Source organism: Grammomys surdaster, unplaced genomic scaffold, assembly GCF_004785775.1.
Source record: "Grammomys surdaster isolate TR1022 unplaced genomic scaffold, NIH_TR_1.0 191, whole genome shotgun sequence".
NCBI classification, from domain to species: Eukaryota; Metazoa; Chordata; class Mammalia; order Rodentia; family Muridae; genus Grammomys; species Grammomys surdaster.
The window spans coordinates 4,875,833-4,889,653 of record NW_021604636.1 but is presented as its reverse complement, the minus strand read 5'-3'; the positions used below and the strand labels follow the sequence as shown (position 1 = coordinate 4,889,653).

The window sequence follows — 13,821 nt, the reverse complement described above, 5'->3', positions numbered from 1 at the left end:
CTTCATGTGATAGGCAGTTGAGTTTAAAGATTCATTTGTAGATGGGCAGAGTCCCTGGGGATTTCAAAGTAGAGAAACAGCCTGAATAGATTTGTCTTTTGACAGTTCTGTGAGGACAGAGACAAAGATCTGAGGCTCAAAGTCACTCTTTGTCTATTAATATAGGAATGGCTTGGCAAAGGCCACAAAAGTGTGAGGTTTGCCGATATGACCAAATTTCTGATAGACATCTTGTTTGTAATTCTTAGTGTACCACTAGGAAATACGTACTGGTTATTGTCTTCTCACAAGCAGACAAACACTGAGGGCTTCTGGGCTTTGCTTCAGAGTCTGTGCTGTGGAGAACTGAAATTAAGGGAGCATCATTCTCTGTGGCTCACAACGTCAACCACTTAGTACAGTGAGAAGAGACCTTCTGGATCTGTAAAGGTGCCTTCCAGATTCCCTACTACTCAGCTGGTCTATCATTGTTGGAGGCGAGACCATGGGGCCAGAGGGAGATGCATGTTTCAAAACAAGGTTGTAGAAAGGATTTGGGGTTGAGAAGTATCTGAAACAAAACCTAAAAAGTACTCTGATATGTGGACCTTATAACCATCTATTCCTTGCTTCGATTGGTTCTTCCAGATGTGGAAATGAGAGGAGGTTTTCAGACATGGAACCTTGTATTCAGAAAGAAAGACTTAAATTTGGGGTGCGGATAGACAACACAGAAAAGTCCAGAGCTGGGAAATATACCTTCTAGACATTGTCTTTGCAGATGCTTCCAGATTCATTTCTGAGTATCTCATGGTGTCCTGGTGTGGCTTTAAAAAAAAATCTGTGGAAATCACAGAGTTGGCAAACTGCCCGAAGTTTCTAATCGATGCTGGGCATTGTAGCATTCTATTCTTTGAAATGAGCTTTAGAGTATAAACCTCCAGGGAGACCTTACAGACGCAAAATTTCCTCCTTCAGATACTGTTGTCCATTTTATTTTTGTTAGTTTAATTTAGTAATTTATTAATCTGAGGCAGAGTTTATTACTAATTCTATAGGATTCAAAGTAATCACTTCCAGTTTTAATGTATTTCTTAAAAGGAACTTAAATTCAAAAGTTTCGCTTTATCCTCACCTAAAGCATTTGGAAATGCTGGAGAAATCTTTGGAATTAAGTAAATAAACATTTCTTAGCAGTACAGCAGAAAGTGCAGGCATCTCAGACTTGATTCGTTGAGTCAACTGAACTGTGCCTTTCTATACATTGTGCTATTTGTCCCAGTATTTGGGATTGTCATTACAGAAACCTCAAACTTCATCCAGTTTCTCCTCCTCTGTGACCATGTATCATGCATGTCTTTTTCCTATCAGGAGCATTTTTCACAATAGCACACATAGCATGAAATTAGTACACACAAACAACACACTATAACCTGAGCATCTGACTTTATTTCCACCAGAAATGAACAGGTGATAAAAGATTGTGTCCAAAGTGAGATGCGTGGCTCCCCTTTTCTCTTCTTTCACAGAGCATAAGAAAATGTAAACAATACAGAGCCTAAACTTCTGAGCCCTCCTAAATTTCTAGTGGCCTTTACAATATTCATGGTCTAAGTCGTTCATGGGAAGCCTTCAGACTGTCTTACACGCTAATACTTGCATTGGTTCAATCTGATAAAGAGAAGCATTGCTTGAGGAAGTGGGTCATATGGGTATATAAGTGATTCTGGGAGCGCCCAGATGATATGCCATGGTTCTGGTCAGAGTACCACTGCAACAGAAAGGGAAAAAAAGCAAAACGAGTATTATTCCTAGAGTTGAGAAACCCACCTAGCGTTGGTTGTCTTGTGCTCTAAAATCACAATAAGTTTCCTAATGTTTTTGGAAGATTGTTTTAGGAACCCTTGAATAAAATTGTTTGCATGTCAACATTTGGAGTAGGAAAATGTAGAAGAGTTCTTATTAATATCCAGTACTGTTTTGTATTCCATAACTGTAGGTTTTAGATTTTAAAGGATGAGCTGTTCTAATGGCCAGGAGCCTAGTAATTAGAATCAAGTCTTAGGTCCCAGAACTGGTGCATTAGGTCTCTTATTCTGGCTCTTGGGCACTTGGGTTTTTCATTTGAAAAGTAAAAGAACTGTATTTAATTTTTTCTAGGACCATGGTAGTTCAAAAATTCCATGACTTTTTTGGCCTGTAAATCTAATTCTCCTCTGTTTCAGAAAAAAAAAAAACATGTAGTATATCACATATAACCATACATACCCTCTACAGGACTTTAAAACATTGTTGTAAAGGGGAAAAAAAAGGAGGGGGTAATATAACTTTAACCTTCATTGTTGGACAATTCCAGTAAGATTATTGTCTTCATGGCATAAGTGGGACAAGGGTCATGATGTAATGCTATAAGTGTACTGAGCTGAATTTCTTTTAGGAAGTCAGAATAAACAAAGGCCACAAAAAAGATCTCATCTCACTTCTTGTAAAAGTCATTACATTTTAAAAATCCAAACTTCTAAAAGATGAGAGACTCCCTTCCTAGAGTCCTGTCCTATATGAGCAATTGAGGGAAAAATCTATTTACTGAGGTGAGGAGCACATGGCTACCAATGGCTGCCCCCACCAGTGATCTTACTGCCTCTTCTAATCTCATTTCACATTCTTCTTGCTACCTGGGACGCAAGTGCCAGACACTGAGCATATGCAGCGGAAACCAATTCTCTGACTCTGAATGGACCTGCAGGAACTCAGGGAGTCACTGAGATCCTAGGAACATTCTGCAATTGTTTCTTCCTGAATAGACAGAACCTGTTAGCTGTTCTGAGACTCCTAGGTTCTTTAGGAACTCTGGACATGTGCCTACACATATGCACCCAGGACTGCAGAACTATTATATATGTGGGCTGTTTAATCCTGAAAATCTTTTATTCTGTATGAAGCCTATAGGTAGTGTGACTTACCTTCTGCCCTTGAAGGGCTTCAGAAATGTCCAAGATTCATTTACTAATACTCTGCTCTTCCTGTTCTCTAGCTATGTGTACACACACACACACACACACACACACACACGAATCCTTTCTTTTAGCTTCATGGTAGTCAAAGGCCATGAACTAGGGTAAAACAGGATGATGTACCATCGCCTGGAAATCCACTTGTGCGTTAACCAAAGCTTTAGCAATCTGTGCCGAGTTCTGAAAGTGCACATTATCTGCAACAAAGAGAGAGCAAGAGAGAGAGAGAGAGAGAGAGAGAGAGAGAGAGAGAGAGAGAGAGAGAGAATTAAAGTGCTGCTAAATACCAGAAAGCCTAGAGTGACAATGTACTGCCTGGAAATGAACACCAGGAATTATCTAGTCATGCGTTTGACATTGTCAGCAGCGAGCGATCACGCTCAAATATGGAAATGTCCCTGACTCTTAGGTACTGACCCTGAGCACAGGCATAGGAGGATGCTTAATGTTTCTTAAACAACGCGATGCTGGCTCAGTATTTTTATGTGTAAGAGTCTTGCTTAAACCTCACCATCTGCTGTTCCGTGGATGAGAAGATAGTCTACATTTCTGAAATATTCTGCTCTTGCCATCACAGTTGAATTCTGGAAAAGAAGAAAAATTAACATTTTAGTTGCTGCAAAGTTCTAATAGAAAACTAGCTAAATCATTGTGCGATGGACTTCGCACCAATACTGAAATTATGTATTGCTTTGGTTGATAAATATTTAAGAGTCAGAGCAACACATTTTCATCATCATTTGCATTACTTCCATCTGATTCTTAGTTTGAAAAACTGAAAGTTTATGTGTCATATGTTACATATGAGTGAGACCTTAGGCATAAATGATACCCACTCAAGCTGTGTAGGCGTTGGGGGTGGGGAAGAGAGATGAGAAAAAAGGGAGGTTAGGGAGAGGAGATTGGAGAAAGAATAGAATCCCCCAAAGAGTAAAATTTCTTTCTAGTGATGCTTTGCAGTTAACAAAAGATCATAATTTTTTGCCTGGGGATCCAGAACTGAATTTGCAAACTCTGAATCACTGTTTTAAAATTACTTAACACGTTTGAAATAAATTAGTGACCTAGATACAATGGGAATTGCTTACTTTATAGTGCTCGAGATTATCATCCTTTGTTGGGAGGCCCATGAATCTCTCCGAGTAGATAGATGCTGTAAAAATACACGGGAACATGCTATTTCCATTTTATACATGCCATTTCACAATCTTACATAACTCCTACATTAGTAAGTGTGCCCCAGTTCTCCCGTGGGGAGACTCTCAGTTTTAACTGATGTCATGGTTGGTCTTACTGAAGGTATCATTTCTGCAGCTTACCTCAGTGAGGTTCCAGAAACAATGCAGAAACACTATGGAAACATGAGTGTCTAAGCCTTTCCTTTCACAGGATGAAAGCTCTTTTCAGTTGCTCTCCTTAGGGGAATGTGGAGATGGGAACGGCCTCATTATATTTGAAAATAAACCACAGAATCTACCTCCTCTGGTCCCTTCATTAGTGTCTGATTTCATCTGGGATGAAAATGTGTCCCCCAGATTTATTTGCCTCTCCATCATATACACATTATCTAAAAACACAGTCACACACCTTTCTGAATAAAGATTCTCTGAAAGGCATGAATGTCTCATTTTTATTCCAGTGTGGAAAAGAGAAAATAGAGAAAGCTACAATTTTGTTTTGCACAATTATTAGAATTACTTTCAAATAAGCACTGGGTTAATCACGAGAACAGGCACACACAGGAATGGATGTCTCCCAGTTTATATATAATATAATATAATATAATATAATATAATTAATATAATATAATTAATATAATATAATTCATCCTCTCTCTCTCTCTCTGTCTCTCTCTCTCTCTCTCTCTCTTTCTCCTTCTCTTTCTCTCTCTGTGAGTAAAGGTGCTGTTTCCCACAGTGTAGTATAAAGATGAATTCCTTGGCCTCTGGCTTGACTTTGCAAAAGATATACTTAAAGGTAATCATTGCTGGAGCTATGTGCCTTCAAAAACAGAGTTAGCGATGATATTAAAGATTTGTTTCCAGAAGAGATCGAAGTTTGTGGGAGAGAAATAAATATATAGGATCTGTGAAGAGCCCTTTCTCTTTTTAACCACTGAAAGCTAAAGTATGATAATAATATGAACCACCTCGTTTATAGATTATATTTTCCCCAGTGACGCTTGGGTGAACTTTACTGCATTGTTTGTTTTCCTAGCAACCTCAAATATAGAGTAATTATGAGTTACATGTTTTCATGGCAGCATTTATGAAATGTTTCCATACCATAATATTCCCAGCTGGAGACCGGAGCCACTGCTATGCCACATTTGAAGAGACCAGTTCCAGATGCAAGGGCCAGGGATGAAACATAACCTCCATAGGACTGTAGAGACATGTTATAGGTCAGATACAAGCTCAAAAGCATCTCTGTGGGGTTTTATTTTGGCTATTTTATTTATTTACATTTCAGATGTTATCTCCTCTCTCCATTCCCACCACCTCCCCACCAAACCCCACTATCCCATCCACCTTCCTCCTTTGTGCTTTTATACCATTTTAATTACATGCAAGTATTAAAGTCAGTTCTAGGTTGAGGAACTAGCAATACAATAGAATCAAACAGTGAAGGAACAAGCAAGACAATAAACACAAATAGTCAAAGAACAGGCAAAGGCAATAAACAAAGTCCCATGATCACTGTTTCTAAGGGCTTATCAGGATGATCAAAATATCTGAGTCTACTTCCCTGTCCTAGCCCAAAGCCATTTTCATGCCTGGCCTACTTCTTTGTTCTAGCCTAAGATTTAGATTCCTGCCTCAAATTGCTTCTTCATCTTTGTGTTTTTAAAGTGAGTCTACTCACAATTAGACCCAGGGGAGCTGCGAAGAGTAGGTTAAACGCCCACCAGGTACATCAGCAGCAAACTACAATAGTAACTTTATCTCTGATAAATCAGAAAACAATTAATGGCCTGATCAAGGCAAAGTCCCTGAAAACAGGGTAGGCAATGTTTAAGAGAAAAATGTAATTACAAAGTTTTTATCAAAACTTCTTTTTCCTTTTAGATTTTTCTAACTAGCTCTTTGTTAAACAACAAAACCAACCAACCAACCAAACAAACAAACAAAATGTATTCTACTTGAAAGAGATGAACAGAGAAGGGAAATTGTTTCCAAAATGTAAGATACTTTCTAGCATTCACAGAAGTCCGATTAGGCAGACTTTGTAACTACAGCTTTACCTATTTTATGAGTATGACATGGCTGGAGTTGTGTGGTATGTAAGCCATGCACAGTTTGGGGGAATCCTGACATAGCAGCAAAAAGGAAGGAAAGTTGTTGGTATCTTTAAGGAGGGATAGGGACAGTGTGAAGAAGAGGAAGACAAGAAAGGAGAAGAGTAGAGAGGTACAAGCATGTCCATTGTTAAAATTCATGAAATATGAGGAGCAGAAGCCTATCCAAGAATTTTGTTGCATTTAGCATTTCAGTGAAGAGTCCTCTAAGTAGTTTATGGTTTTATTTTTCCATCTCTGGGGAATTTTATTGAAAGCCTTTGGCTGCAAACCACAGAATAAAAGAGGCTGCTCCAATTATACTGTGGCCTCCTTTTCTTATATTTGGAGGAGAACTAAACTAGGTTTTAATAGGGGAAAATAGATTTTAAAAAGCAGAAGGACCACTTGAGTTTGAAAATCATTTTGGTGAGTGAAACTGTCTATATGGTTTCAGATTTCACTTATGAAAATAATTTGCTTTAATTAGTAAGACTGGAAGAACTGTTCCTGGTTGGCAAGGTTTCCCTTCCTCTTTAATTTCATTTTCAAATGAGAGCAGAGTGAACCTAAGACCTTCATTGTTAATGATTTTACAGGAAAACAAGTGACTAAAATAATAACATTTGGTATGCCCTCTGCTCTCCATGTTTCCGAGCAGAAAATAGGACATTGTAATTCCTAGTATATATTAAGATCTTCTTGAACATCTGTGTTCAAAACCTTATACATTATTAATATATACCAACTCAGGGATTAGGTTACAGCACAGGGTTCAAATACATCTATCTGTCTGTCTGTCTATCATCTATCTATCTATCTATCTATCTATCTATCTATCTATCTTCTGTTTACAGATAGAATGCAAATATTGTCTAGGAATTAGTAATAACAAAATCATACTGCATCCATAGCACAGCACGTGGTTCGACTTTAAATCCCCAGGAGTCTAGGAAAAGCTCTTCCTATTGTAGAAATGAAGAGGGGTAGAAAAGAATGGTGTTGACTTTTTCTGCTCTCTCATGAGTGGGGATCCTTGACGGAGTGGGAGGTTACTGTAAGAAATGTGCCCACAGAGCAGATTGGCCAAGAGAATTCTAGAATGGTGTCCTTTGCACTTAGATGCCTTGCCATTTTGTTGAAATGAAGGATGCCTTTAAAATCATTTCCAGAAGGGCACAGAATTTTAAAACAGGGGTATGGACGCTCTTATTTAAGCTATCGTACACGTTGGGACATTTTACCTACCAACAATAACAATCACTAGCCCACACTTTTCTGGCTGAGGACCGTTGTCCACACCACATGTCTTGTCCATCCAGCTCCCACCCTACCCCCTGCTGTGCATATTTTGGGTCTCTTTTGACTTTTTTTTGTCTCTTTTGTCTTCTTTTGTCTCCCACCTGTTCTCTGAACTATGGAAGCAAGATCTGACCTCAGGATATTTGCAAATGCAGAGATCTTCCTCCTGGATAACTCTTCTCCCTGAAAGCAGCTGGCCTCACACCTCAGTCTCTCCTTCAGGTCTTAACTCACTTGCAGACAGACTCTCTAGCCTTCTTGTTTCAAACCATTCACTTACACCTAGCTCTTCGCTTCCCTCTTTTCTTGTTTTATTTTGCATTTTTAAATATCCCTTCCCATCCCTCAACATTTTGTATTGTACTTATTTATCCTTTTCTCCCACTATTCTCCAACTTTGCGAGTAGAGAGTTTTGTTTGTTTTGCATATGGATCTATTCCCAACACTGAAAATATGGCCTGATATGCAGGAGGGATAAAAATACATATTTACTGAATACATAATTCCACTGTTATCTCCTGTAATTCCCACAGTGACCAGGGAAAGAAATTGTTGATGCATTTTTATAAAGGAGAAGCTGAAGCTCCCACAGTAGCTGTAGAGTCAATAAAAACTGGAGGTGGGGCTCAAACCCAGAAGGCCTGCCTTAGCAACCCATGACATTTCCTGTTTCCCCACACCAGGGCAACTTCTTTTGGCAGAAATAATATAGCTTAACATGGTCCCTCATTAGAAGTGTATTCTTTCTACATTTACATCGTTCTCACATAGCAATTCAAATCGCTTATAATTAGTCACTGCAAGAGAAAGGAACTAAGATTAAATAATGAACTGATGCTTATTCAACACCACCTGGCTAGGTCTTCACTAACAAAGCAAAGCCTGCAAATGTAGTTTCTTTTTCTAATAGTTTACGCAAACCTCTCCCTGTTCCTGAACAGTAAGAATAATTGCTTTAATTTTTCATTGCATTCAAGATTTTAACACATGTTGTAGGCTTTCTTGAGCATTGTTGAGCCTTTATGCCTCTTCCTGGCCTTCTGTCCCACATACCAATAGCCTTTCTCTAAAGTAAAAGCCTAAAATGTCTTGAAGTATTGGCAAATGGCCCAAAAGCAAAACCATTCCCATTAGAAAGCATTATAATGAACGGGCATGTCTTAAATGCCATGAAGGAGACATAACAGATATTTTGCAACTGACTAAAATGAGGGCTATAAATCTTTGGTTATCTGACCCACGTAATAAAAATGTAGTGTCAAAAATGCTCCTTCCTTCTGTAAAAAAAATCTATACCTGGAAAGAAAATGTAGGATTTGAAACTTATTGACAAACCACTTGTAAACAGTATTGGTTGGGTTAGACACGACCTATTTAACAGGCTGCAGAAATACTTAATATTACACCGGAAAGGATAACTTCTTCTCTGATGTGAATAATTAACACCTGAGAATCTGTTACAATCAATTCTTAATGACTTCCTCCTTAATATCTCCAGTTTCCAATAGGTTCTGACTTCCTAGTCTTTAAGGGAACTGTAAGACTATGGGCTCTTCCAAATGCTTGCTTCTCTGGCTAATTGCAAGCCTTTGCAATTTGTCCCTAGTGCTAACCTTCAAGCCTTGCTTTTAGACCACCTTCATCCTATGACATTATATTTCTAAGATATCAACATGGTGGTATTATTAACGTCAACAGCTCTTCCCGTAGATATAGCCATGAAAACTACTGTTATTACATATTTGTGGGGAAAGGAGAGATAAATAATTGTAGAGTAAAACACTTTTTGTGCTAAACAAAAGTCTTTTTAAAGTTTCTTTTTAACTCTTCCATGGGGCCAAAATGGACTATTCTAAATAAACAACTGTGGGGAAAATTTGGAGGCCGCCACAGCGGTGGGGCCCCGGAGGGGCTTCCACGCTGTGGCGGGTCTCGCACTTGGGAGGAATCCTATGATTCCAGCGGCCTGGAGGCCTTGGGTGGCAGGCCCCAATGATTCGAGGAAGTCCTTGGTTCCAGAAAGGTTTATTGTCATGACGGATGGTAGATGGATCTAGGCGTACCCCTGAAAACTCAGGGCAGTCCTGAGCTATATTACGCAGTCCCACAAACAACTACTTCCCAAACTGTTAGATCATAAACTATTTTCCTGAAAAAAAAAAAAAGAACAACAACAACAACAAAACCCAAACTCTTGATATGAGTGAAACAAATTTTGGGAGAACATGAAGGTAAAGGATTAAATTCAGTTTAACCAATATCAGAGATGCTTGACATGACTATATGTTTCATTAAACATCTGAGAATAAAAAGTATCAAAAAAAGATACAATTTATTCTCTTGAAGAACCTCAGTGCTTGTGGAAGAAGCAAACAGATGCCTATTCCTTTAAGAAGAGTACAGAGTTAAAGCAACACTAAGATTGTTGCACTGGCTAGATCTTCAGGAACAAGTGGTTTTCCGTTTTAGAGGGGAGACAGGCTGAGTGATGGAGGAAGTACATGGAAGTGTTGTTAGGAAGTTTATGTAGTCATAGGAACAGCAAAACACAACTGTAGTTTGGCTACTTATCAGATCTGGGAGAAACAGGATTGAAAAGATAGTAGGAGCAAGGTTGCCAAGGACCGGGGACACAAGGAGATATATTTGCCACTTATTATATTGTGATCACCGTGGAATCCCGAAGAATATAGAAATAAAAATAACACATTAGAAATTGTGCTTCAAGGCAGTCATGAAGCCTGCATGGGTCTATGGTAGCTCCTTTGCATATATGTTATGCTTGTTAGCTTGGTGTTTTTGTGGGTCTCCTAACAGTGGAAGTAAGGGTGTCTCTGACTCTTTGCTTACTCTAGGAATTGTCTTCCTTCTACTCGGTTGCCTTGTCCAGCGTTGATACGAAGGTTTGCCTAGTTTTATTGTATCTTGTTATGGAATGTTCTGTTGAATATATGTATACATATGTATGCATATATGTATGTATACATACGTATGTATATATATATATAATTGTTAAAGAATTGAAGCAAAACAAAAATATTTTAGAATGACAACATTTTAAACAACATTGGAGTTGTTGAGGCCTGTCCAAGGTCAGTTAAAAAGCAACTAAAATCGCTTAATTAGAAACTACCCAACCAAGATCATAGACCAAAAGCGTTAGCATTATCTAGAATTTGATCAGAAATGCCAATTCTGAGCCTTAGCAGACTCTCTGGTGGTAAGGATCTGGAAGCTGTGTTTTAATAAGCTTTTTGCATGAGAGATATATGCCTAACATTTGAGAAGTTCTAGTTTAACGCAGAAGAAACTCAAATTAAACAATGTTATTGGGGATAGTAACAGCTATTTAACAGTTTGAAGTGGAAAAATAAGTTCACTGATCAACAGAATGATGGACTCAGAAAGAGATTTAAAGGTAAGAAGCAACTCTTTTAAGCTTTCTAATTGGATGACTCAGTAGATGACAAGGTCTTCAGGGATGATGAAGACTTGTTTTAAGGTAGATCATAATAAGGTTAGTTTGGAGTAAACTAAGCTTGATGCCCAACCAAGTTGTGTCCCGAAGGAGAGATGACAGATGAGCAACTGAAATATAGGACTCAGAGGAAAAGAACCTGCAAGTGGCCAAATTCTGCAACCATATCATCTTTAAACCCTAGAGTTTGTTCCAATGACCTACAGAGTATTGATGGATGAAGTCCACACTCAGAGACAAACTAACATTTAAAGAACCGACAGACTGATGATCAAAGAGGCACAGAATACAAAAAGCCATACACGCTCTTCTTTGTGTGGCGTAGTAGGCCCTTATTGTCTGGTGGCTTTCACTCCAGACATCTCCAAACTTTTCTTCATGAGTCTTTAGCCTTACAAAGTTTTTTATGCTTTTGACAAACTCACACGTGCTTCTTTGCTTTATCAAGACTAGAATAAATGTGGTCTTCACACTCTAGATGCCCATTTATTAAGCTATTATTGGCTATCATAGGTGCTGATTCATATCTGATGTCTCTATTAGCTCTCACAGCAACAATTAACCACATTTCTTCCTGCTGTTGTGCACGAGTAGATCTCTTGATAAACTGTGGCTTTTCTACATTCTTCCCCTATACAAAAGTCAAATCTAGGATTGATTCACCCTTTTATCCATAAAGAACCTAGCATAAGGGCTGGGGATGTGATTCTGTACATATAGTGCTTGCCTTGCATGCTTGAAGACCAAGGTAGAATCATGCAAAATTGGGGTAAGTAATACATATTTGTCATTCCAGCACTTGGAAGGGAGATTCAGGAAGATCAGAAGTTCCAGGTCATTCTTAGATATATAGGTAGTTGAAAGGTAATCTGAGATGCAGGAGACTATGTTGGAAAAAATAAATCAAATTGCTGAACACAGGACCTAGTTGAGATATAATGATAATTTACAAGGATGACGAAATGGATGTTAGAGACCAGATATATGGTTTAATAAGAACAGAATGTCCCAAACGGGAAGAACTGATATATAAAGGGGCGTAGCATTATGGCTTTTGCACCTTGTTTCCTCCAGTCACTTGGAGTCTACTCAGGCATGGCATGCATTGGCAAGCGACTCACTGCTTTCTTCTTTAAAATGTGCACTTACAAGTCTGATTCATGATCATGGCCGTGTGAGAGAGTCAGCAGTCAGGGAAAATAAAATACTATTTCTTCTGATGGTATTTACGCAATCAGCCATGGTAAGTGTCTCTTACTGAAGGATTCTGAGTTGACGTACATGCACTGTTGGGTAATGAGTTGTTTTTGAGGTCAGCCCATAGAAGATTCTCTCCCAAGCTAATATCTAACCATGTTCAGTAAGTAAAATGGAAAGTTCTAGTTCATGGTTACTCAGAGCTTACAGAAAAAAAATAAAGCATAGCTCTAAGCAAAATGTTAATGATTATACATGATTTGCTTAAAATGAGACTCTGTCAAAGATCTACTTTAGAAATTTCACCAAAAAAAATGGATAGTAGGAAAGGTCTTCTCTGAAATATTCCCCTTATTAAACTATTTGGCTTGCTTCTACCAATTTGAATCCCATCCTGCGTAGATACTTAACATTTGATAGGTTTGAGACGCAGCAAATGACTTGAAATAATAACTTTCTCCAAATTCCTAACAGCCTTTCATCTGGTCACTGAGCTTGGAGTTGAGCTGGATTCTGCAGATTCCGTTCAATGCTGGCCTTCACTCCCTCCATCCTGTGCAGGCCTCTCTTACAGAAAACAGCCAAGAAAAACAACCCAAGTACAACCGGCTACAAATTGACTTGCAAATGTACAAATTCAGACCAAAAAGTGAAGCAGGGAGACTTCTTTGAAGCGTAATTATCATAATTCATAATGGACAAATTTAAACTTTTCCCAATATTTCTCTAGAGTGTCCGGTGACTTTATTTCCCACAATTAATGACTTCTGCCACTCATTTTTGTGTTTATTGTTAATAAATGCGTCAGTCTTCACACTTGGGACAGTGTCATCTCCATGACCAATAGCTAGGGAGCCAAATAATGCTTTCTTTCAAATTAGCACCAATTCACATTTGGTCTACAGGTATACTTTGATTTTCCCCAAAGTCAAAAATGCCTAACAACTTCGTTAGGGCTACACTGGTCTAGATAGATGCTAAGCAATTTTTGTACCAAAATTTCCTATCATTTCAGCCCTTAGCTCAGATTTTTATGAAAAGGAAATACAAAACATAAAACAAATATTAAATCCAAAATGAAAGAAGCAATCAAACCTTTGAAGGGCATAGTTCAGTTCAACATGCTATAATCTAGTATTAAAGATTAAGTAACAATGTGTCAGTTATGGATTCATTTGCTATACAAAGAAGAAATTAAATCAGAAAAAAGGAACAAACACTGAAAACCACCACTTCAAAGCTGATATTATCCAAAATGACTGTTTCTATTGACAGACTAAATTATGTTGCAACACTGACATTTCATGAAAACCCTCCTAGGCGAACACTTTTGAAAATGAAGATTATTGAACCGAATATCAGGCAGAGAACGTATAAAACAACTCACCCAGCCCCATATGGCTACTCTTTCTTCATCAATGAAACCCATTTCTATGAATTTTCTAAAGTGAAAGAAACAAGTGTTTAGAATTTTAATTGTGTACACATGACATTTACTTCATTACACAAGCATATTTAATCCAAAGATTTAATAGAAACGCTTCATCTCTTTGTTTAAACATGAGCATAATAA

The 13,821-nt window shown here is 38.2% G+C and overlaps 1 protein-coding gene across 1 annotated transcript in view; it reads right to left on the bottom strand.

The window, feature by feature from the left end:
• Positions 1–1,406: 1,406 nt before the first annotated feature.
• Fap (fibroblast activation protein alpha) overlaps positions 1,407–13,821 on the bottom strand; it is a 73,544-nt gene continuing 61,129 nt past the window's right edge. The window contains 6 exon segments of the mRNA XM_028769144.1: positions 1,407–1,750; positions 3,117–3,190; positions 3,505–3,577; positions 4,082–4,146; positions 5,279–5,378; positions 13,636–13,690. Of these exon segments, the coding sequence (XP_028624977.1) occupies positions 1,646–1,750; positions 3,117–3,190; positions 3,505–3,577; positions 4,082–4,146; positions 5,279–5,378; positions 13,636–13,690 (472 nt within the window). The 3' untranslated portion in view covers positions 1,407–1,645.